At 42.8% G+C, this 26,264-nt stretch overlaps 1 protein-coding gene across 29 annotated transcripts in view; it reads left to right on the top strand.

Annotated features, from left to right (window-relative positions):
- celf5a (cugbp, Elav-like family member 5a) overlaps positions 1-26,264 on the top strand; it is a 189,089-nt gene that overhangs the window by 94,691 nt on the left and 68,134 nt on the right. For 20 of the 29 annotated variants that reach the window (XM_073476222.1, XM_073476209.1, XM_073476216.1 and 17 more), the window contains exon 3: positions 8,650-8,698. In XM_073476222.1, coding sequence (XP_073332323.1) covers positions 8,650-8,698 — 49 coding nt within the window. Of the gene's footprint in view, positions 1-8,649; positions 8,705-26,264 lie in introns of all 29 variants that reach the window. The other 9 variants (XM_073476224.1, XM_073476211.1, XM_073476230.1 and 6 more) reach the window with 2 other exon arrangements.

Genomic DNA, 26,264 nt, shown 5'->3' with positions numbered 1-26,264 from the left:
GAAAGAGAGAGAGAGTGTGTGTCTGTGTGTGTGGGAGAGATGTGAGCCCACCAAAAGCTTAAGCCTCCAGTGTGCTGTGCAGATAAGATTCATTAGATAGGTCGGTAAATGCAAGAGAGAGGCAAAGCGAGGCAGACACAGTGAGAGAGAGAGAGATTGAGCTTGCTGCTGCTCCAGCATTTGTTGACACAGATTTACAATGAGTCTCCCACTGCTTCACGCATTACAGTAACACGCCATGTCAATAGCTCTCTGGGCTTGAAAAGCAGCCGTGCCAAAGATGTCTGGGAGTGATGCCCTTCCCCTGATAACCAAAGTGTGGCTCGTAAGTCAGGAAGTGGAGGAGAAGGAGGGGCAGGAGAGGGTTTTTTTTTGTCTTTTTGTTTCTCTTTTCTCTTATTAATAAATACCCACCCACTCTCATCTCCCAGTCTCTACATCTTCTCAAGCATCTTTTGATTAGTTTTCCCTTTTCTGTCACTTTTCTATGATCCTATTCCTCCTGCCTTCTCCGTCTCTCTCAGTCTCTTACCCATCTCTCTCCCTCTGTTTCTCTTTATCTCTTGGACGCCCCGCTACAGGCTCAGTAGGACAGGATTTAGGCATTAGCTCAATCCCCCTATCTACTCCCCCTCATGATTGCACACTGTTTCTGTCACCCACATACCCTAGTCCACTGCACAAGTCTTGTAGGACTCAGAGTCTCTTACACAAGTGCCGGTGGAGAGCTTATACTCCACAAGACAGGAAGACATAATCAAGTCGATGGACAAGCATGGCGTGAGAGGGAGCAGCAGTGTCTGCGTAAAGGGTCGGGACAGTGGTAATCTAGCTCAGAGGTGGAGGGTGAGGTTTTTATGTGGTATTTTGAGTTAATCAGACTCTACACAGAAGTAATAAAGAGTATGATGAGAACTAACATCAGCTCTTGCCACGCAGCTCTGTCTGCTGAGTCATGGGGCGCCACAAATGAGGTGGTTTTGATGTGTGACATTCACCTTCATGAAATCTTGATGAGAGCTGAGTTCTGCTGTCTGTGTAATGAGGTCTGTAGCAGTCAGACAGCTGGCCAACCACTTCAGCTAGTAAAGCTATGATAATAGAGAGGGTTGGAAAGCCTTTTGGAAAGCATTCGGTAGATGAACTTCAGGCTGTTTCTGGGAGGCCGTTAGTGTTTTGGGGGAAGAGATAAACACGAACTTGGAAGGCATCAGACAACAGAAGGTCTAATGGTCTTAATCAGAGATGTGGTAGTGGTGCTAGTGATAATGGTACTACAGATTGCACATGTTTGTGAGTTAGCTGTGGCCTCATGGCTAATTTGTGTATTACAAGACACATTCAGCGTAACAGATGGATATCGACAGTTTTGTTCCAAATGCAGCGATTCAGCCTGTGAAACTAAAAAAAAAAAGGAACACTTACTGATACAAAATAACCACAAGGAAAATTGAACTTTTCTGAATGACAGCGCACATTTTTTATCTTTGAATGACAAAATCACTCCTACAGAATCTGAGTTAATGTTTTTTCCTGTTCTAAACCGATGACGCATTATGGAGTACACCTTCATAAGTACAAATGTGATATAGACTAGCTGAGGTCTGCAGGTGTCTGTCAGTCCATGTCAGCGCCTCAAGCTCTAAATCCTGTTGGTTCTGATAGGAATCCCAAAGCTTATAGTGGCTGCCATCTCCCCAGCACTGACTGATGCTTCTTATCAGGACCACCACACTGCTGCCGCCAGCACATTTTCACATATGGGTAAATTATAACTCACTTTCGCAAACAGTTTCCCACATGCATTCAAGCACACATATGAACATGTTTACACAGATTCAGTACATTCACACAGGGCAGGTCATACTTCAGTCAGATGTACGCTCGCAGATACCCACTCACTCACACTTATAAATACATCATGTGTGTATCAGCATGTGTGTTCAACGTCTTGATTTCAGAAAATCCACATGTGAATACACAACTCCATTTGAGATGTGTAGGAGGTGCAAATATTTTGTATTGAATAAATGCATTTCTCGCAACTTATCCGTGGTAATTGGGGATAAAGCTTTGGTTTGGGTTTGTGTTGAAATTACATGTTGATTAATTTATAAGTCAATCGATAAAGAATGAATTAATCTTTCATCTTTTTTCAAGCACAAAGGCCAAACATTTAATTTTCCAGTTTCTTAAATATGAGGATTTTCTGCTTTTCTCAAGTTCACGTCATTGTAAACATAAATATCTTTGGGTTATAATAATAATTTTCTTACAGTCTATAGACCAAATAAAAGATAAATAACAAAACAGTGTGGAACAAAATATCTCTCTGCATAGACACAGTACACATTATGGCACAATCTGGTATCGCACCTTGGTGTTGTCCCTTAAACATCATAACTAATGTTGCTCCAGGACCATATTTGCAACTGACCAATCATGTGTTTGTAATGTTTGTAAAAAGTACTTTAATGTAATGCAATATGTTCCAACCAGGATGCAATCCCACGTCTTCTGAGTGAGGGTCTATACTAAACTTATAAAGCCACACCTGCTCACTTGGAATGCAGACTTTGTTGCTTCCTCTTAATTAGAAATGATGGTCCTGGAGCAACATTAATTATGATGCTCTAGCAACAACACCAACACAGTAATATCAGATAGACCATACATTATGTGTGCGAAGATGAGTGGGAGAAACTTTTTTTTTTTATTAGCTGAGTGAAGTCGTTCACTGCAACACAGCACAAAAAAAGCCACCAGATTTTTATGTAGAAGCGGTGAGATGCCTTATATATCCAGTTAATTTGCAATATTATGAAATAGTTAATTATCAAGCTTCAGTAAGCCTTTTCAATTTGATCTTTATTTGTAATTTGTGAAATTTGTACTGTTAACGAACAATTATTGTGATTGCAGTGAGGCATGCCATAACTATTAATCATTAAACCATAGCTCTCTCTCTACTTTACTCTCTCCGACTTGCTCTTACTGTATACAGTACAGATTTATTAGCTGGAGCTGGGGGCCCCCGGACAGCCACCACTCAGCACTACCTCCGATCAATAATTGGAAATATTAATTATATCAGCAGAGACGGCCCAGTCAGAAGGGGACTGTTTATGCTCCTGTTACTGTGCAGTGCAGCAACATGAGCTTTGATGGCCCACTAATACGTATTAATGATCCCAGGACAAACATTACTCTATATTAAACCTGAGTGAAAGCCAGAAGACATCACACATATTGTATGGCTATTAGAGTTATTTTATTGCAGGCTCTGTAAGTAAGTGCTTTTGCATAACTGTTGTAAAAAGACTTTTACTGCTGAGAGATGAGCTTCTGCAAAACCAGGACAAGATTTACTGCAATTCTATTTCTATGTACTGCTTTAGCCTGTAATGGAGTTTCTTCTTTTTGGATAATATGAAAGTTAAAGACTAGCAAAGTTTGGAAGTTGGAATCGCACCAGGTCTTTGAAACCCATTCCAAAGCAGTATTATTGTCTTGCTACTGGCCCTCTGTGGGGTTTCAGCAGTGTGGAGTCTGGGACTCTGTACTGCTCAATCCCGCTAAACTCTACTAGTCATGAACTCATTACTGTCGCAGATAGACTCTAAATCCTCCACACTACTAACAGGCCAAGTCCTTACTACAGTTCCTTCACTTGCCCGGTGTAATTTGAAATCAGACAGTGGAATGTCTTTTGTGGCCTCAGCCCAGGGCCTTTGGTCCTTTCTCTGGCTAATAATAGCTTCGGTAGAAAGATGTTTGCTCCTAAATCAGGCCAAACTTTACCAGGATACTGAGGTCAGAGAGAGTGTACTGTAGATCTGTGAATTGTTCATATTGTAGTCTAAGACTGGCAACATTTATACGCATCACCGTAGGTCAAAGAAAAACAGAACATCAGTCTTAAAGTTTGGCACCAGACAATGTGTGTATATACCAGGCCTTTTGCACAGTACATTATGTGCTGTAGGCCTGGGGGTTTCTATCCCACCCTCCATATAAAACAGCAGTGCTAAGAGCTTGATTTCAACTGACTGGAGGCTCAACTGGGCAAATGAGACGGCTAAATATAAACATATGGAACTGTAGATTTGTCAAAGCCCTTAGAGCAGCACAGTTTGTGGAGTGCAACAGAGAGAGAAATACGTTGGCTTGTACAAGGAAAACAAAAACTATACTTTCTACTAGAGGAGGAGGATCAACAATAGTAGCTCATTTGAAGGTTGTGAAGCCGCTGAGTTGTTGTGAGTCATCAGATAAGCTTATCTATTCACTTGAATTTGTAGGAATGTTACTAATGTTTCCGAAAGGTGCCTCCCACATCTTTTTCTCCTGTCACTTTAACATAGTATATACAGTATTTTACAGCTTCACGCCAACACATAAATGCACAATAAGCCAACACAGACTTGCCAAATGAGTGTTTTGACTGCATGACCACACATTATTCACTGTACTTGATTTTTATGTTCCCTTTTTTAATTCCCTTTTTCTTCCAAATGTCTGCAACTGTTTCATTCAAAAAACACATTGAACAACATACATACATAACGATATATCCACTGGAAATTATGTTATATTGTTATATTATTATGTTTTCCTCATGGGTTGTCAAATTCAAATAAAACGGAACAAACTCAGAAAGGACAAATATTTGCAGGAGACAAATTATTTGTGCTTCACTGAACATCACATTTGAAATTGAAAACATCCTTAGCATTTAAATTTTGAAAACTGCATTTTTCATTATCCAGGAATGTCATGCCTGGTTTGGTAAACCTTGTTTGATAAATCAAGGCCCTTGAGTCACATACACGTTCTCAGGTAGACAAACATGGCAATGCAAACAGAATATCAGGGCAGCCACAGTAAAGTATCTCTCTCAGTGCATTGCAAATGAAGGAGAAATAAAATACCATAAAATGTGGTAAGTGTGGTGTGAATAAAATGAAAATAATTTAATTTGACAAGAAATGTTGAAACAAGTAGGCTTTGATAAGCATTCAAAGGTTTAAAATTGAAATAGACTAAATTTTAGCCAATAATTCATTCATTAAATTCTTTGCTTTCTTTTTTTTTTTTTTTAGCACACTGAAAAAATAAAGGCCATGGAACAGGAAAATAAATCACTAATTTAAGTGGAAAACTACTAAGGAGGCATATTGGGCGCATTTTCAGGTTTATATTAATTTTATTAATTTTATTTTTGGTTACTACTAGAATAGGTTTACATGCTGTAGCGCTCATAAAACACATCCGTTTTCTCATACTGTCCAGTGCTGCATCACTGTATTCCCCTTCGGTCTGCAACGCTCTGTTTTAGCTCCTGTCTCTTTAAGGCCCCCCCCTCCTGAATACCCTGTTTGCTCTGGTTGGTCAGCTCACACACGCCTGAGCCAACATCGCTCACCAGCAGCTCTGTCATATTTGCAGCTTCCATTTAGCTTAATTTCTGACATATATATAGGCATATATTATGCAAATGTGTGACGTGGTGATGTAGTGTGATGTCACAAAGTCACAGAATTAAAGGCGAGACTACTGACAAGGCGATTCAGGAGCAGTGTTTTATGTGGGAGAGAGGAGCTTTTGTTAGTGCGGACTTTGACCTTTTTAACTTAAAGATCTTTTACATGCTAAATAACCTATATAAAACACTGAAGGAAAGGAAAAAAATGAAAAAGCATAGGTCTCCTTTAAGACTAGTGGAGTATGATTATGCTGCGAAAGACGATGATATGTGGCTTGACTCTGTCCAATGTAACTTGATTTAGCAGTGATTTACTCAATTTTAGAATATAGAATGAGGATTTGAGTTCAAAGATAAATCTATTGAATGCGATATAAATTGAGATAGTACATCTCGGTGAGCACAGAACTTGTTGCCGTGTATCTGTTCAAGTTTAGAACACATTTTCATCATTTGGCCATTTGGTCAATTTATAATTGATGTCCCCCCAAAAAAGCAAGCAGTACATTTTCAGCAGGGGTGTTTTTAAGGAGGCAGTTGGTTGATTTTTAGATGCCGTTTTTCGTACAGTGCTGCTGTTTTTCAATGTTTGAACGTGAAAGGCAGGAAGGTGGAGTCGTTGCAGGAGAAACGTCAGTCAAAGGCAAAGCAATCTTATCTAAGAGTTGCAGGCAGCTTTCTCTCTATCTCTTGTTGTCTTTCCACAATCTTTCCCCCTCTCTTTTTCCCGGTTCTCTTTGTTACTCCTCCTCTCTCACCCAACCACTTCTCACCTCAGTGAACGGAGTGAAAATAGGTACAATTAAAACACATGTTGTTTGTACAGGAAGCAGAGATGACTGTTTCACTTTGTCCATTGCGGGTGTGTTGAAAAGCTACTAGCTCCAGCCTGCAAACAAGAGTGAAAACATGCCTCACAGTATATGGAGTTAATGAATGGTCTTCTTGGCAACAGCAGCACTTAATACATTTTACTTAAAGTATTCATGTCTGTGCATATGTGAGCGTGCATATGGTACCAGTGTTCTCTGGACGTGCACTTAATTTCTCTGCTGGAATTACACAGTTTTCTTCATATGTGTTCAAAGGGAATGGAACAAACTATGAGCCAATCAGTAGTGACTGTTCAGGACCATAATGCATTGCTGTCGGGCAAATAAATAGACCATTAAGCTGGCATGTTGGAGGCTGAACAGTAACTAGCTTTAGAGAGAGCTGCCTCCCACACACAGGCACCCTGCAGAGACGGCTGAGATCATAGCGTGGTAGAGGAGCCACAGCCGCGGATTTGGCCTCCTCCATCTCGTATTTGAACCAAAATCAACTGGCAGGATGGAAGCATCTTTTGTCCGTTTGACATGTCAAAGGCAAATTCAAAGATTTCCTGTGTTGTTGTGAAGGAGCAGAGGGTTGTAAAGTTATCTGTGAATTTGTCTCGCGGATGTTTTTTCCCCCCATTCGGAGGTGTTTCTGTCTCAGAGGTTGCTTTGAAACATGCGTGTGATAGTGTCGCGGTTGATTCTGTAATCTATCCGTACACGCTGTGGAGCAGCGCGCCCTGTGGCTTGGCATTAGCATACTGTAGGGTTACTTTGCTCATGTTGTACAAGGAAAAGAAAGCACTTGTAGACGGGGAGGGAGAAGGATGGGGAGCGAGCCAAGAAACAAGAAGCTAAAAACCTCAACCTTCACAAGCATAACATCCTCCCTGTTTTCCTACAAAGACTTATCCGCTGCTAGTTATTATTTACGATGGGTAAATTTATGGAATAATTTCAGTGAGGGAAGGTTACTCAGTTCCTCAAGGTGAAAATGGATACATTTAGCACTTAATGAATCGGGCCTGGGCCTCTCCCCCATATATCAGCATGTTATTAAGACATTTTAAAATCCCATTATGGTGTTTCTCCTTGAACATGTCATGCTTTTATAGGACTGCCCTGTCTTTAAATCTGACCTTTTCAGCCTCGCTCTGGAATCGAACAGGGGAATGGAACAAAATATACATATGTAGGTATAAAAATATCAGTGCTGGATGGTTTTCAGTGATCTTGACCGGGATGCCCAGTAATGGCAAATAGTTTCTGGCAATAAAAAGACACTTAAATAGCAGCCACAAATGGTTTACTGTAAATGACTGAGTGTGGTTAGAGGTTGTTTTTATGTTCCAGTAATCTTGTTTTAAATTTGTGCCACTTTTGGCCCCAATTTTATTCAAATGTGTGCATTTGTATTGTTAAATGTATTTGTTTTGGACTGAATCATGGAAAAGAGGGGCGCTGGCATCAGATCTGTGCACATAAATTATCTTGTAAGCCTTATGCACTGCGACAGTAAATAAATACATATGAGTGTGCGTGTATGTGTGTGTGTGTGGGTGGGTGTATAAACAATATATGTGCTGATATGTGACTGGGAGGTATATATTCAATGAAAAAAATAAATGCAGCAGCTGAAGCAAACATTGTAAATCCAAGCTACATCTTTCAAACTTTTCCTCCAAACAAATCGCGTACTAAGTCTGCAGAAATTGTTCAACTCGAACAACAATAATGAAAAAAGAGGGAGGTAAAATTGGGGAAGGAGGAGAGCGTGACACAAAGACTGTGATGACAGAGGCATCTAATCCAGGCAATGCCATTCTTATCAGGGTCCAGTGGATTAGAGTGAGCCTCCTAACCAGAGAATCCTTCCCAGCCAGACACTCTCCACAGCCCAAGGGCCTGGATCAATAGGCCTGCATTGATCTCTCTCCTCCTGTGGCTGGATTCACTTTTATTAGGACTGCCTCGGCCTCTATCACTCAGGCACACATATAATGTAGCCCTCGCAACCTCTCCATGCACCTGCCATGAAACACCACAAATGCGAACGGACACACAGGCACACACACACACACACCCTATTTTATGCGTGAAAGAGACTTTTGTTTACACTGAATAACTGGCAGCAGAAACACTATAGTGTCAGGTCAACTTAGTTGCATGATGGTGTTTTGGTTCCCTCTCCAGCTGAGGCACTTTGATCAGCATCGCAGAGCGGCCATTAGTATGTGAGAGGGGGACCTTGGCAACTCTGGTTTGTGGCCTCTTGTTGTTTGCGACGACAGCCCCGAGTCGCCAGCTCCTAACCTCTCTGTTTGCTCTTTCTTCTCCCCTCTCCAGATGACTCGCCCCATCCAGGTGAAACCGGCCGACAGCGAGAGCCGTGGAGGTAGTTGTCTTCTTTTCTTCATCATTTATTCATGTCCCCTTTTCATCTGCCTTATCTAGGCTAATTCTCTTCATTTCTTTCTCTCTGATCTCATCCATTTCACTGCTCTCAATGCAATATTTCTTCAGCCAACACTCTTTTTTTATCTCATCCCAATTCCTTTTGTTCTCGTGTTGCTGCGCTCACACACACAATGTTAGCAGTTTGATCATCGCAATACAATGTTTACCGAATTGCTTGAACCAAATGGTTTCTGAATGTATATTTAAACACATAAGTTGACGTCAGACGCAGGGGACTGGTGTCATGTTGCCTGTCTCTCAGCATGACACATTTTGGTAGACATGTCTGTAATCTCACTTCATACATACTGTAGCTTTTGTGTTTGTGTCTCATCATATGTGCGCCCTTTACTGTTATTGATTAAAGAGTCTGTGTTATTGAAAGTTTATAGGGCTGTGATGAGCTTCCCTGCCGCAAATTTTGTTCCCTATGCCAAGTACATTATCATCACACTGTGAATTATATAGTGATTAGGCTCAATACAACGCAAAGTGGGCCACATGTTAAAGCCCACACTGCTCGGTCTGTGTGCATTTGAAACACAAGAGTAAACGGTATAGAGGGAGGGGAAAATGGAGTGGGAGCACATACAGCTTGCCAAACAATCAATAAATTTGCAGGGTTCTTGCCAAGATCCTCATTACTTGGCCTTAATTCTGTCGTCTTTGATCTCTCCCGTTTTTTGGAGGCTTTCATTTACTCACTGCCTATCTGCATATATGTTAATGGGATGAGGAGGCATCCTTCAAGTCAGTGGCAGAGATAATGAACCTTGCTGTTATTTTTTGGGTGAGCATCTCGTGTGTCACCCCGGAACAAAGCCAAGTGCCTTTTTGTTGTTTAAAAGAAGGAACGCTGTTTTCAGTCTCCCTCATCAGGAGAGAGAGTGAGAGAAAGAGAGAGATTTGGAAGTGAAAAGCAGGCACGGAGAGAAAATGCAAGCACGATGCCAACTGCATACAGCTGCCGTGCTGCACTACTGAGGCTTTACCTAAAAACCTCTGCCTGTTTTGGGTGAATTAGGAGAGCTGGCCACTTTGGCTGCCAGTCAGATGCGCACAATCTTCAAAGGACAGCATAACCTCTTGAGATGGATGGAAGAAAGGCCAATAAAGATCATCATAATTTCCTCATGTTTTTTCTTTCTTTCTTTCTTTCTTTCTTTCTTTCTTTCTTTCTTTCTTTCTTTCTTTCTTTCTTTCTTTCTTTCTTTCTTTCCCCTCCATCCTCCCATCCATTCATTCACACCTTTAGAGGAGTGGTGAGACAAGCAAAAGGGTCTTGTGCTGTCAAGATTGATGACACCTATAGCTCCATTGATTTTGCCATTGTGGTGCTGTGTGTCCACATTAACAATGACACTCAGCTGTCTCTTTACTTGGTTGTGAGTGGCCGGTTTTAGAGCTCCCAGGGCGCTTTGGTCAGTATGGGGGCCTCTTACTGGCCAGCCACGGGGACCTCACTGAGGAACAAATGAGTGCTGGAACAGACCTGAGAGTTGCACATCATCTTAAATGAACAGGTCAGAGTGGCGCCGCAGGGGTAATCAAATACCAGCGTGACTTTAACGGGTTAGGAGGCAGAAGTGAAAGGGGGCGACAGGGAATGTGTGGAGGGAAATTCATCTGAATTACATTTTTTAAATCTTGTATTCTCATCCTGCTTCTAATTTACTGGCTCGAATCTTTTCTGTGATTATCATTGGCAAAGATAATTTTGGCTGTCTCCAAATCTGGTGCTTTCTTTAGCTGCTCTTGCGACTGTTAGCTGATGCACTGTGCTGCTGATGCTCCTCCATGGCCTACTTTTACAAGTCTTAGCTTCTTTTTTGCTGTGAAAGACTGAGGAGGATTTCATTCTGCTGTCTGTAATTTCAGGATCATGTAATTATTGCTCTCCTGATCAAAACTGCCAAGATACATTTTTTTGTTATTTTGATCCTTATTTGCCTGCCAGAATCCAGATCAATATCTTCAGGGCTGTAACTCAGCATGGTGTACAGGAGCTGGAAGAATGGATGCAAAAAATATTAATTAGCCTCTCAGTGCAGTGGAGAGAGGGACACCAGGGACAGACCCAGTCTGGCCTGCTCTCTCAGGAGCCGCACTGCTAGTCTGATAGGGGCCATTTATTCCTCAGTGCACATAGTCACACTACAACACACAGTCATACTAATTAGTCCCTTAATCTCATTATGAGGACAACTGTTCAGATCACCTTCGCTAGGTTGGCCGTCCGTTAGGGAAAGACCTGTTACTGTGGTTTGGTACCTGCTGGACCTGCTCTCCTCCAGGAGCAACTCTCTGCTGTCATTAAGACCAGACAGGCCCAGACCAGATCAGTGGTCTATTCCAGTAAAGACTGCCTGCTTAAAGTCAGCAAACAGAAGGACAGTAGAACAGATTCCTCAAACTAATTCCACTAAATATTTGATGACACGTGAGCAGTTTCCTGAGATGTTCATAGCTCTCACCTTATCTGAACAAACTGGTAAAAAAAAACTACAGTACACCCGGCCACTAGGCAGATTCACTAAGTCCATACAAGTAAGCCACCTTGCCTATAGAAAGGAAAAGGAAATGAAACGCTAGAGTAAATCCATCCAAACACTCCGTCAGCCCCTGCTGCCGCCTAACAAAGACACACTGTGAAATGAATATTAATGGACAATCACCTACCTAATCTAGCAGAACAGCAGCCGTTACACATTGAGCCACCAGCGCCGTGAATGTCTCCGTCACTGATGACGCAGGGATGTTTCTGTTCGGGGGAGAGGTTTAAAGAGGCTTGGCGAGGAGGAGGCAGCAGGGACCTGTCTCTCTCGTTTTCTCCTTGCAGGTCTCTGATATAGAATAGATTGATTTTCCATCACACATGGCACTGATGACTGGCACTGACTGCTGCTGATATTTCATTTTTGAAGGGCTGCTCAGTGCCTCCTTAGAGGGCTCGGCGTCCTTACACAGGATAAATCAGCTTTAACCACTTTGATTTCATCCTAAACCCCTTACAAGCGGCACCCCCCTCCTTCAGCATCCCACCATTACTATTCGACCTCTTCTTGTTTCCTTTTTCGCAGGCTGTCATTTCATTTGATTTTCTTTTGTATCATCTTCTGTTCAAAGATCAGCCGTGTTTCTGTTTAAGTCGTGCTTTTTCTGTTCCTCTGCGGCTCCTCACATTGCCCAGCTTAACCCATTGTTAAAGTTTGGAGCTCAGAGATTGTCCAGAAAGCAGAGAGAGGAGCAGGCTCGCTGTCAGCTGGGGCTCTGTTGGTGTTGCAGCAGGCCCGCCTGGCACAGCTAGAGCTGCAGCCCACTGAGGAGGCCTGGATTAGAAACAGGCTCTGGCATTATCAAGGCAGGCCTGCCGCCCACGCACACACCCACACAGAGAGGACAAACAGGCAAACGCATACATACCCATACGGCTCTGACACACACATACGCACACTCTCAGTCTCTCTCTCATGCTAACACACACACAAACGCAGTGGGAAGTTGGATGTACATGATAATAGGAACACGTGTGCACACACAGGGACGTGTCCAGCACAGGTTACATATTTACACACACACACACACACACGTACGCACAATGTACACATATGCTGAATGGAATGGGTCAATTTTCTTTTCATGAGCTGTGTTTCATGTTGCAGCGGCGTTGCATTGTGTTTGTGTGTTTACTCCAACTGAAGGACAATGAAAAAGGTTTGCTCCAGTTCACTGAGATGTGACGGAACAAAGAGAGAGAGAGAGAGACAGAGCAAGAGGCAATAAGTTAAATGGAGAGTGAGGAGAACAACAACCAAAAAAAAAAGAAAGAAAGATTGGGAATCTGGATTGAGAGAGGGGGTTTACATGCTCTGTTGCTGTTCTGCGCTCAGTTTTTGATGATGAATTTATCTGGCGTGAAAGACAACAGAGTGGTCCATGTATTAAACATCAGTGGCGTTCTCCTTTTCCTTACTAGAGAGACGAGCTCCACGTGTCAGAGCGGTTCAGTAATGAACCAAGCAGGAAGGCCTCTAAGCTCCACTGATCCCCTTTAGAAACGAGAGGAGGAATGAAGGAGAGAGGGGTAGTTAGAGGGAGAGGAATGAGGGGTGAAAAGATGGATAGCGAGAGTGGAGGGGTGAAAGAAGGTAGGAAGAAGGAATTTGTACTGAGACTGAATGTGTGTGTGTGAGAGAGAAAGAGTGCAAAATAAACAGAGAAAAGTGCGGATAAACCAGCGGAGAGGGAGGGGCGGCAGGGGCAAAGCAAAAGGCTGAACAGTATATCTTCTCCCTTTGGAGAGAAGAAAACTATAGATTACTGGTGCACAATGTGCTTGGCTGGGCATAAATGGAGAGATGTTGAAATAGTAGGGAGCATGTTCTGAGGTTGTGGGGATCAGGGTGAGCTAATCCAATGGTAAGGCCAGCTGCAGGTCATACATTCAGAGCTCGCACTCCTTGTCCAAATCCCCTCTGGTGCTCTTACACAAACAATACTGATGCACAGCCCAGAGTTCAGTCAGCTAACTCCACCGAGCTGGCTTGGGATGTTCAGGTCACTCTGCCCGTAAGCTCTTAAATTTACCCTCACATCAGCACAGGCTGGGAGGGGTGGGGTGAATTTAGGTTTACGGAAGACAGACAAGGGGTGGTGAAGCAGGAGATCAACAAACAAACAGAGAGAGGGAAAGAGATGATGAAATAGTTTCTATAGGGACGCCGTTGCTCATGAGGGTCGGATTGTGCTGAGGCTGTCGGAGTTATGCAGAGTCAGTGGAAGAAGTAGATCACAACAATTGGCTAATACACCAGGTAGGTGGAGATCAATTAGCCTTATCTAACAAACTACTAATGATAATACTGATGCAAAAGTTGCTGATATGGCAACAACAAGGGGAAGCAGAGTGATGATGTAATGAATTTAGTTAGTTGAAGGATGCAGGATTTCTGCAAACACAGTGTCTCTAACTCTTTTTTCCAACAAAATACACTATTACTGCATCTTCTGTGGTACACTCAGTCAGCACATACACAGATGGAAGCAGCAGCTACTTTCAGTGTGTAGACAAAATAACAGAGACGCTTTCTAATATTGCATGTATTGCAGCATTACAAACTCAGAAATTACAAGACTAGGGATGGGAATCGAGAAACGGTTCCATTTGAGACATCAGAATCATACGCCTCTGAGTTAGTGAATTCCTTTGATCAATGCTGGCGTGCTTCTCTGACAGTTGTGCATTGCAAAACAATTACATGAAAACCTCTATGCTGCTAGAAACTTGCAACAAGTAGTCATGTCGGAGAGGAGGAAACGGTCCTGAGCGTAGCTCTATTTCCAGAAGAAAGATGACAAGAGTGCTGGTTGTAATGTCTGTAAAATGATAATTTCAAGTAAGGGTGGAAACACCAGCAATAGACCATATTCAAACACCAGTTTCCGCCTATGTCATGCTCATGATGAGATACTGTCATATTGCTGTTTCAATTTGCAGATTGTATTAACATGGGGAATCATGTTATGTTATAATTTCACAGCCTCGTGATTGATCAGCAACTGAAAAGACAATGAATAGTGAAAATCTGACAGGACATTGGTTTGTATTTCAAGGTAAAACGACATATTTGATAGCCTATTAGCTTTGTCAGACCTGAAAAACAACACCATGAAAAAAGCGTAAATTAATTCTAAAATATCAACACACATCTTGGACACATTTATTTAAGCCTGGAAGTAATATCAAATGGTAATGTTGGCTGAAAAGTGGTTAAATGCTAATGTTAGCTAATAGGTTATCAAGTATGTTGTTTTACCTTGAAATGTGGCATCTTCTCAGTTGCTGAAACAATTTGTCAGATCCCCCACTGTAAGTTTATACGACTAGCAACCTTGAACACAGCAGTATAACATTATGCCAACATTTGAGCTTCCCACCCCGAGCATGACATTAGAGGAAAATAGCCGCCTTGTGAATATGGTTTATAGGCTGAAACATCATTCTATGCAAAATGGGCTTAAATTTCATGAACGCCGTGTATTTGACATTCTACACACAAGTGCCAACTGAGCAGTGCGTCTGTTACAGAGGGAAAAATATCGTGTGTTTAAAAAAATATTAGCGCCACACAGGCAGACTTGCCAAACGTACAAATATTCTCTTCTATCATTCATTTTAGATGATGACAGACAGACTACTGCTTCAGGTTTCAGAGAGAGACAATAAATAAGTTGTGTTATTGCTGGAAACCTGTGTACGCCTCCTTTTTCCCCCACAGCATTGATCAGGAATCAGCAGCAGACTTAACAAAAGCGTGGTATCAATAAAATCTTACCAATTCCGCTCCCCATGCAAGACGGACAAAGACATTGTAAGCTTCACAAAGCTTGTATTTATTGCAGGGCTGTTGTATTTGATTGCATGAGATTGTAACAGTGTTGCTGTTATCGCATCTACCCCCCTGCGCTCGCCTTTAAATATGCATACATAGAAAAATTCAGCTAAACACACATCCATCCTCCCTCCCCTTTTTTAAAAACACACACATTCCCTCCACTCCATCCCTCGTTCGTTCGCGATGGTCTCGTAGCGTGGGCGGATCAGCAAAGGTTACTGTTGAACACAGAAAGGAAAGGTCAGAAATCATGTTTAGTTTTCCCGGGGCCGGGAGGTAATTCCAGCCAGCAGATTGTGTTCAGACGAGCAGGCAGGCAGGGCAGGCCAGCGGTGGAGATGCTCATGCAGAAGGAAGCGAGGCGGGGATGGGGACAAGGTTATCCAGTCAGCCACTGCCTCTCAGCCCCTCCGCTGTCACCCTTAATAACACCCTCTCCCTTATCACCGCAACAATCACCTTGAGAAACAAACTTGTCTTCTTTCAGAGAGGGATGGAGATGGGGAAGAGACGGCCCCCGTATGCATCTGGTCTGCCATTCTCATTACAGCACTTCAACCTCTTTGGGGACAGACAGACTGCAGATCAATTTAGTGCTCAATTCTCTACACTTTATAATTCATTCTCTCTCTCTCTCTCTCTCTCTCTCTCTCTCTCTCTCTCCTTCTTTGTCCCCCTCTGGTACTCCTGCCTATTTCTCTGAGCCCTTTGAACACACCAAAACATGTGGATGATGTACAGTAGCTGTCCACAGTGCTGTGACAACAAGTTTTGTGTCTAGCAAATGTTGTGCTTTGATCATGTTTGTCATTCATTGAGCCATAACACACACAAAAAATCTTCTATCTCACTGTGGTTAAATAAAAGAATAAATCCACAGGGATTCAAAACATGCACTTGATCACACATTAAGTTCAACAGTCTGTTTTAATTGAAAAAAAAAATCCCTTTAAGAAGGTTTCTGGTACATACAGTATACCATAAGAAGTGAAATCTTCAACTCACAGTGGAAGCAGATAATGGCAATGACAAGCCCATACCTAAGGCTGATAAACTGTGTGGATTTGTGTGTGTGTGTGTGTGCGCGCGTGTTTGCGCTCTGTGATTGCAGTGGAGCTGGAGGAGGCCAAGCGAGGCCTCTGATTGGAGGACAGAGTCTGTGCAACCTCTGCCAAATCACTGCAATCACCCGTTTTCTCCTTCTCTCTGCTTTAATGACACCACTTCATAAGGAACAGGGCTCATCAAGCAGCCCACACACACACACGCACACACAGGCACACACACACAGGCACACACACACATACCCACAGTGAGGTCAGGCTCGGCAGATCGGGCGGAGCACGGCAGGCCTCTGAACAGGGAGAGGAGGTCCACCAGCAGATGGGTGGAGATTAAAGCAGACTGGAGACACACAGGCAAATACAGACACACACACACACACACAATCATACACGCGCACTCACGCACAAAAATAAATATATAACACAAAAAACCGCTCCATTCCCCACTTCGGCGTTGAGTTAGACCGAGTTAGACAAGTATCATGATGTGCAGTAATGGGTTTCTGAAGTCTGTATTTACATCATACAAGTTAATAACAAACGAGTAATAATTTATATTAATACGACCATGTTAGTGAGATATTTTTTTTGGTAATCTCAGCAGTAGTATTCATTTTCGTCCTCTCTTCACTGCCTGGCCTCCGCCCAGCGCTGAAGTCTCTGCCCTAATTTTGTGAGACCTTTGCTCTTTACACTCCATGTAGAAAGGAAATGTCCTGTTTGTTCACTGAGAGACGCCAAAGACTATTTGGAGCTACTGTGTGTACAAAAGCTGACAAGAGACAAACAAAAATGGTTGTTGGTCATGCACAAACATTGGCCTATTTGAATAAAAGCTACACTGCAGATTCCAGTTTGTAGTTGTGGAGAGTTAATACAGTAGCTGATGGTGACTGTAATTAAAAACTTGACTATGTTTATAAAGTGAGGGTTCATTCTTTTCGGTGTTCTTGGATCTGCCATGATTGGTGATGACGAAAGAGGAGAAGTGACACATTAGAATGAGGGACAGAGCAAACTCAAAAGAAAGACTGATGGGGCAAATAAATGATCACAAATAAATAGACAGGAAAGAAGAAAACAAGCTTCCACCTCAGGATATGGACAGAAAGAAAATGCCTTTCCAATCAGTTTGAGACAAGAACTCAAACTATATTCAATGCAGTCGCTCTTTATTTTTGTCTACACAACACACTGTAATTTCACTCTGAAAATGTGTGTGGAGCACTTTAGCGTGGGGAAATTGAATATAACAATACGCCACCACCAGATAAATGAAAATGCCAGCCAATGTATTTCATTTTTTTTTGTATGAAATCAACATTTTACACATTAGGTGCATGCACGAGGACAGTAATACATTTTGGAGTGCATTTGAGCTCTGCAGATATAAACCTTTTGCAGCAGCAGCAAGTTGGAGAAACAAGAAACAAAGTTATAGAGAAAACAATCAGATCTGTATTCAGATTCAGTACCTGTAACTCAGCTCCATCTCCATGTCTGTCCCTCGATCTAGCCTCTCCTCTCCTCTATCTCTCCATCTCAGCATATTAACTCTATTAGCCTCTCATATCACCTTCTGGCTCTCTCCCTGTCAGTCCACACTGTCCACCTAAATCACTGCATCATGCTGCCGTTGGACTGGAAAGGACACCTGCTTCAACCGAACGATTTAAACAGAGATATTGAGGCAGTGGATTAAACAGAGATTAGCACTCCTGCAGGCCACAAAAATACAGAACTACAGAATATTTAATCTGTATTGAATTTCTATTGCAATGCCTAGATTGTCTGTGACTTCAGCTGTGGCAGCTATTAAAGCAATGGCGAGCGACAAGGACAGAGGACACGGGGATGACGAGGAACAGCATGGGATGACGTGCCTGTGATGCACCATTAGGGAATGCCAACAGTGGTTCAGCGGGCACCGTAAAGAGGCTTTTAAATAAGGCCCAGCCACGTCTCACCTGCCTTTCCCATCTCATCTGCTGAGACGACAAATAGCGCTGCAAGCACGCACGCACTGTGACACACAGTCCCATGATTGCCCACCCGCCCACTCTCCATCCACCGTCTTTTCCACCCATCTGCCAGTCAAACGAGTGCAGAGGTAATGGAGAGAGAAGCAGTCATTCTGGGGCTGTAAAACTGCGGCAGCCGAAAAAAAGATGATTGGGGCAACCTTTACTTTGGTGCATGAAGGAAGAGGGAGTGTTTTAACATTATTCATAAGTATTCGTGTGTGTGTGTGTGTGTGTGTGTGTGTGTGTGTGTGTGTGTGTGTGTGTGTGTGTGTGTGTGTGTGTGTGGATTCCTGACTGAGTCATTATTGAAGCACTACCACCTGAAGTATGGGTGTTGATGCGGTCATGCTCTGGCTGCCCTGGCCTTGCCACGGTTCATGGGAACTTGTAATGTGAGTTGGTATTTTGCCCTTTACAGGGACCCCTAAATCAAAAATACATATTTTTCTTCTTACCAGTAGTGCTATTTTTTCATGTTGATTGTTTTGGTGTGCGTTGGCGAGTTTGGGAGATATCCACCATAAAGGATGTCTGCCTTCTTTTGAATGCAACAGAACTGGCTAGCACTAAGCTTGTGGTGCTCACAGTGCCAAAAAAAGATGTATAAAAAAATACAACAACAATGTCTTGTTCCAGAAATCATGACCCGCTTACTCAAGACAATCCACAGACCTTTTGGTGAGCAGTTTCATGCTGGAACTATTTACTTTCTACTGAACTACACAGGCCAACCATGTGATCGCACAGTAGGAAGCAGTCATGGTCGTGGCTGTAAAGTTGGCTAGCTTAGTTAGCTTTGTCGGTTAGTCTCTCGTACATTAGTAGCTGAAAAATGAAACTGCTCAGGTCTGTGAATTATGGAGAAGTCAGGTCATGATTTCTGGAAAGAGTCATTACTGTTTTTTCAAATATGTTTTTTGGCGCTTTAAGCACAACAAGCCGAGTGCCACCTAGTTCCATTATATGTGCTAGATGCCAGACATCTTTATGACTGATATCTGATATCCTATCTCCTAATGTGCGCTTTGTTTGCCGTTGCTGTCCCTTTATCCTTTGTTCCTGACACTGTTGACGTCTGTTGACTTTTCCCCTGGCCACCCTCTCATCGATGAGTCTATCAGGCGAACTGGCATTGTCAAGGATGATTGGCGAATGGCTTTCTGTGCAAAGATGTTAATAAGTGCAGCCCCAGACACTTCAGTTCTTAGGGGTTTGTGGCCAGGTCCGAACACAGGCCATATCCTGATTGCCTCTTTGCAATAAACATGAAGAGGGCCCCTGCTAAAGAATACAAAGAGAGCCAAGGTTGCATTGGGGAATAACTAGAAAGAAGAATGAAGCTTCAGATGATTGCCGTACCTTTGGCTGAGGGAACTCTGACCTGACACTTGAACCAATTTTTATACAACCTGAGCTTCAAAGAGCACTTTGATAGTGGAGGGAGTCATTGGGTGAGATCTGAAGGACCGAGCTGCCTTTTCATTCCAGATTAGCCACTGACTTGGACTTAGACTAATGACGGAGCTGGAGCAGGGTCTTGTTAATGAAGAGATCCCCATCTGGAACAGATGTTATTTGCCATAGAATGACACCAGCAGATAGCGATTCTTTTCATTATTGTATTGCAAATCTCCCTCCTCAGCATCTCCCTACAGCAATAAACTTGTCACAAAACCCAAAACATGGCACATCACCGCCTGAAATATAAATAAACCCATTCGTTAGCTATTGATTTTCCTACCATTAGGGAGGCGAATGGCTCGGATGTTGTTGATGTGGAAGATATTGTGGGTCAATATTGTGTTGCTCTTAAAAGCCACAGGAGATGTTCAAGAAATTCGGCAGGGGCAAAGAAAAGAGGCCAGTCTACAACTCTAATATTAAGAAAATGTCTGGACCTGTTCAGGGACATCTGCCTGGCATTAATGTTATCAGGGAATCGGGGAGCAGTGCCGGCACAATGTGCTTTAGGGAAAGGTACAGCCCTCAACAGCTGCCTGCCTAGACTGCTGGCACACATCAACCTAATACGCCGGATTGGAAGCAGGGATTGATTCCTGAATGTTCAAGTGAAACCTTGAAGCACTGCTGCGACCATCTTCCTCCGACTGTAAGAGCGAGGGGTTCTGCGAGGCGATTTGGCATCTTAATCTGATCGGGCCGCTTAGTCTACGGCAGCTCAGTTTAACAAGACCAATCTGACAGCATGGGCAGCAGCCAATGACAGGAGGAACATGTTAAATCTGGGCCTATCCGGCGGAAGACAGGAGGACGACGTGTTTTGGCTGCATTGTGGGTGTAATGATAGCTGGTACAGCAACGGTATTAAAAAATGCTCCCTAATCCGGGTCAAGGAGGGAACAGAGGTTGAGATGCGGAGGAAATGACAAAGTCCCCGGCTTGCAGGCTGTCAGCCCCCTCTCAATTGTTGTCATCCCTTATTCCCTCTACCCCCCACCCGTCCTCCATCCCTCCATCCTCCTGTTATTTTAGGAATCTATTCTTGGCCTCCCAGCATGTACAATCTGAATTATTTATCTGGAGAAATGGGATCCCTGCACGACAGTCAAACAGGATTTTATTTGTACCATTTGATTCCATCAAAATAAACAAAGTACAGACCCTGCCATGTTAATTTTGCTCCACCCCCACCTGGGACTGGGCTTTAATGCAATGATGTCGTTCATCTAGTTTTATCCGGATCCAATCTTGAAAAGAAAGGGGTTTATTTTATTAGATTTTTCGACATTTGACTTATAGTAATGTTTCTAAATATCAAAAATCATCCAAATCAATATTGTGATGATTAAATCAGCCATATCCGCCAGCTGTACCTGCCCCTGCCCCTCACCCTCCTCTTTTCCTTTTCTTGGGTCCTTCTCCTTGTAGTCACCTCACAGGCTGTAGTGTAGTTTGTGTGCGTGTGAGAGAGAGTGATTCTACATCGTGTGATTCCACTAGTAGTAACCCACTTATTAAAGCCCTTTTCTGTCTTTATTGCACATGATGAGGGCAAATTGCCTATTTCCGCTCTTATCACACGAGCCCACAAACAGAACATAAAAAGCTGAAAACAGTCCGCGGACAGCTCCATCTCAGTATGAAATGAATGTGACCTACAGCTGCAGAGAAGTAATGTACAGCAGCAGCACAGAGGAAACAAAGGGCTCTGTCAAAATCCTGTGCTATCTCTCCAGTGTGTCTGTGAAATCCTTTCTGCGCTGGTGTGTGCATGTCAAGCTGCCGTGCCTTCTATCTGGATAACATTAATGAAAGGTGAAAGAGGGAATAATCAAAGATCACAATATTTTACCCTTGATACAGATGCGTGTTGGTGCGCTGCTGGCAGGAGATATCTCCTCGCTGCTCAGCTCAGCTCTGATCTGACATTAAGATTCAATGCTACATTTCTCTCTCCAGCTCACTCACTTTCTCCCTCATTCCCCCGGTGCCCCTGCATCCTCCCCACACCTACCTCTGTCCATTCAGCCCGCTTGCCTAGCTGCAGCTAAAGGGTAAATGTAGCTCAGGGGAAGTGTGCTACCTTCACCACAAGGTCCTGGAGCCCACCATGTGACCTGGACCTCCCAACATCTTGCTCTTCTCTCTCCTCCTCATCTTTGCCTTTTCTCCACAACCCATCTGTTTATCTCAGTCCATGTCAGTGACCTCATCCAGAGAGACTGATGGAACGAACATCAAACAGCAATACTTTCTCCAACCAAACATGGCACAGTTTAAAAGATCAGCTGTTTTGCAGCACAACACTGTTGACAATGCAGAGTATCATTGTGGCCTTCTTCTATACACGAATCAAGAACTGCTTTGAGATTGAATATACATCTTAATAGTCAAAATACAACAGTAAATATGTTTTAACCTCATGGCATATATAGTTATACTGAAAAAATAATTAACAGTAACTCTAACACAAATGTAAAGTCATGTTTAAAGCGAAAACAGACAACTTTTCAAATCCCCCCCTCTCCCAATGTTTCCATGTGGTATTACTGTTGAAAAGACAGCGTGAGCAACATGGCTACCACTAGATGCCTGGCTACCAGAGCAAAAAAAAACTGTTTGGCCTAAAAACCCGACCTCAGTGCTGAAAAGTCAGCAATGTCCGATTGTATTCTTAAGTAGGCAGGTTTTGTTATTTACTGATCTAGTAGAAAAAATACCGGTTTACCTGTTCACTCTTGTTTTAACTTTCCCTTTACCCCTTCTTAGCCTCCTCCTCACAGGGTTGTCTGTTGCAGTCCGAATAGCATAGTGAAAGCAGGACTAATAGGGAACCGATCTTTTGTTTTTAAATCAACTGCGCTTATATATCCCAAAGTCACACATCTTTCTAAGGAGGGTTTATAATCGCTATATCCCAAATTAGTACTTTGGTTCAAGAAAAATCTTCTTTAACTGGACAAAAACGGTAGAAACCCCACAGAGTTGCGGACATGCTAGTTGTCATATGCACTGGTGGGAGTGGCAGTATTGCATTACGATATGGAGACACAGAATTACAATATTCAGAACATAATTAAATATTAAGTAAATATTAACGTAGGACATATATTTCCAAGTGTATTATTTATGAGATATTCACAAGGGACATTGTGGAATTGCCACCTAAGACGTTGTTTTGCAGTTTATGTGACTGTCTGCGTTCATATTGCTGTATTTCCTCACTTTGGATAGGCAACGCGTTTTGATGTACATTTCCTGGCTGGTTAGGTTATGCAAAGGGTTAATGGATCGCTGAGCCGAACAGGTTAGTTTGCTGTGTGTGGACAGCAGAAGGTGTTGCTTTGAATATTTCTCTGTTAGGGCTTTGGTGTTCACTGTGTGTGTCATTCTGCGTGTGTGTCTGCTCGTATGCGTGTCCATGTGTGTCTAGCTGTGTGAGGCTGAATGGCACCTTTCAGAGTGGGGGTGAGACCATGTGGTCTGCACTGACTGCTTTGGAGGGAGGCAGGAGGGCCCAGCTGGTTCAGGGAGAAGAGCTCTCTGACTAGCCAAGGCAGCCTCACAGGCTGCCAACCAACCTGACACACACACACAATCACATAGTGCATGGTTAAAGGAAGATTGCACACAGAGAAAATGCTGAGAATCGCACACTACTCTCAGTGCAATTAAAAAGATTTATTTTACCGCCAATGTGGGTTTGGCTATGACTTCTGCAAGGTGCTGTTTGTCAGTGTGCCTCAGCTGAGCTTGTGCATGGATATAAACATAACATGCAAAAAAGTATGATGAGCACAATCAGGCCTCCTGTTTACATGGGGACAGCGCTGTGTGCACCCACAGAGCTTACAGAGATTCAATCATTTCGGCTGACCTGCAGCCAGGATTTGGTGAAAATAGCCGCCTACCTCCAACAAAATTGTCCAATATCCTTGAATGCAATGTGCAGGATAAAAAAAAAAATATTTGTTGGCAGCCAGGTGCTGGCCCTGCAAATTATACATGACCACAGGTCCTATTGATTCGCTCTTGTTTTTCTCTGTCTCATAACACATTGTTAGAGGAAAGTTGGTTCAGCGGACTCACACAAATTGTTTTGTAAACATGGAGGAAAAAAGAACAGTCCAGAAGCTGTCAAATGTAACAAAATGAATTTCCTCCGCTTGCTATTCCATATTTCTATATGATTCAGTTTGTTGGGTTCCTGTAGTTAAAGAATGCCACAGAAAAGCTCAGGTATTCCTTTAAATTAAATGAAAGGACTTAATTAGATGAAAGTTTTTTTGTTGATTCCTTTTTTTTTTTTTGACTGAACTATTTTACTGTATTTTCCCACAGCTGCTACAGTCCATTTGCAACAACAGTAGCACTGATCGCTACTTCATCCGCTTTGACAAAGAACAATATAAAATGTATTTCTCCTGGGTTGTAGCAGCTCTATTTATTCTGACCTCCATCCCGCCATACAGTTCACTGGTTCTCTAGTGAAATCTGAAGTGTATCTCTAAATGGTGTGCAAGTGCTGCAAGACTTGCACAAATTAGCTGTGTTAAAATATATGTATGCCGTCGACGGAGGGAAGGCTCACTGGAGGCACTGTGCTGCTTATCTGAACAGTAGGCACGTGGAGAGAATGATTAGGTAGTCTCACCATAGGCATCCACCCCCTCTAGCTGGGCCATTTTCACTTCTTTTCTATATAGCAGTTTCTCTCTCTCTCTCTGCAAATAGTCTAAAGGGTAAGCCTAACCAGGGGCTATGTGTGAGTGGATGGAAGACAGAGAGAAACAAGAGCTCTAAAGGGAATTTGTCATTTTAAACAAATTGGTTTGGAGAGAATCAAACTGAGCTTTTCTCCCCATTTAGTCCTAACTGTCAGGATGGACAGAAAAAAAAAAATGCCTGACCCAAAGTGGGAGTGATACTGCTTACCTGTAAAACCCGTAAACCTGTGAGAGGACCTAACAGCGTGTGGTCCCCAGTTTCTCCATTAGAGAGCCAGCTTGGCATTCGGAGGGAGTAATTGGCTGGATAGGGTTTCAGCAGGCTTAGCCACCCTGCTGGCACAACAAGGCTGTCTGTCCCCATCCCTGAGTTGCTGCTCTGCTAGGCAGGATCGTAGCCAGCTCAACTGCTGCCACGTCCCCTTCAAAGCCTGCAGAGAAGCCGGGGATGGCAGCAGCTGTTGTCCCAGGGGAGCCGCAGGAATCCAGGGCCTCTGGTCATTAGTGGGAACCAGTGTGCTGGGACGAGTCTGGGTCTTAGACAGCTGGGAGACCTCTATGGCCCCTCATCCCTTCATTCCTCTGTCCATCCATTCCCCCAACGCTGCCAAGGAGGATTCTGTATTCTCAACCTGAGGGAAGACAATCTGGGCTTTTCTTTTGGAGAAATATGTAGTTTTCACTGAATGGATTGCTACACGCAGTGAGGCAAATTTTCGATCAGGATAGTTACCAAAACGAGTCGCTATTGACATTACAGCTGTACAATGTATACAATGGCAGAAACACCCAGCAGATGATGAGCAGAGAGTAAAGAAAGTGGAAAATAACTCGTAATTTCACAACAAAATGTCAAAATAAAAGCCTCTGAAAATGAAGGTCTCAAAGTATGAAGACTTTATAACATCACATAAATATAATATTTTGTTACTTTCAGGGGAGGTGGGGTGTGAAGGCAATGGTAGGGCACACACTGGCCTCTGTATGTTTTCAGGACGTCATGGAAGAGAGGATGCAAAGCTTTAACCTAATTAATAATGGAAAATCAATCAAACAAAGGATAATCTAATTTAATGTATTGTTTGGAGCAAATCTATGAAAACAAATTGTCCAAACATATGTTGTAGCTTATTTACCAAAGTTTTGATATAACAAACATGGCCCATTGTCTGTACAAGTAACTCAGTCATAAGACGGCCTTTAAGAGAATATTGAACAACAATTATCAAAGTGCAATTGTTAACAACCGCCATGACGTGGAATAGGAAATGGTGACATATTTACACACAACACCAGTTGTTATATCTCAGTCCAGCTGCAGAGGGCTGCCCTTGGGAAGCAGGTTTATGAAGCATTTGCCAAGTTCTGCCATCAAACCGTGTCCACACCATTTTTTTTTTCTTTTTTTTTTACATATGAATGTGATACAGTGTGTTTTGACATCAAGTATGACCTTGATGCAGCCAAAGTCAAAATCATACAAATGTTTCATGTCCAGTACAGTATATTTGCAGCTACAATATTTTGCTGGACAGATTGTTTGTGAGAGAAACATTTGAAATATGGATTCAGTCTTGGTTGCAAGAAAAACTGACAGAGGCTTGTGAAAATTGTCTTATTCTAAGTGAGAAAGAAGTACTATGCATGTGTGCATACGGTAAGTGTGCTTTATCCTTGTAGTTTCTCTGATCCTGTTTGTGCATATTGTGTGTTTGAGCATGTGCACAATTCTAACCGAGTTGTGATGCCATCTGACTCAAGAGTCACTGACATTTGGTGTGTGCTGAGACATAAGTCTGAGTAGAATGGAAAGGGTGGGCCTGTGTCTGTATA

Source organism: Pagrus major, chromosome 11, assembly GCF_040436345.1.
Source record: "Pagrus major chromosome 11, Pma_NU_1.0".
In the NCBI taxonomy this organism is placed as follows: domain Eukaryota; kingdom Metazoa; phylum Chordata; class Actinopteri; order Spariformes; family Sparidae; genus Pagrus; species Pagrus major.
The sequence above is the reverse complement of the archived record's forward strand: the minus strand, read 5'-3'. Positions and strand labels throughout refer to the sequence as shown.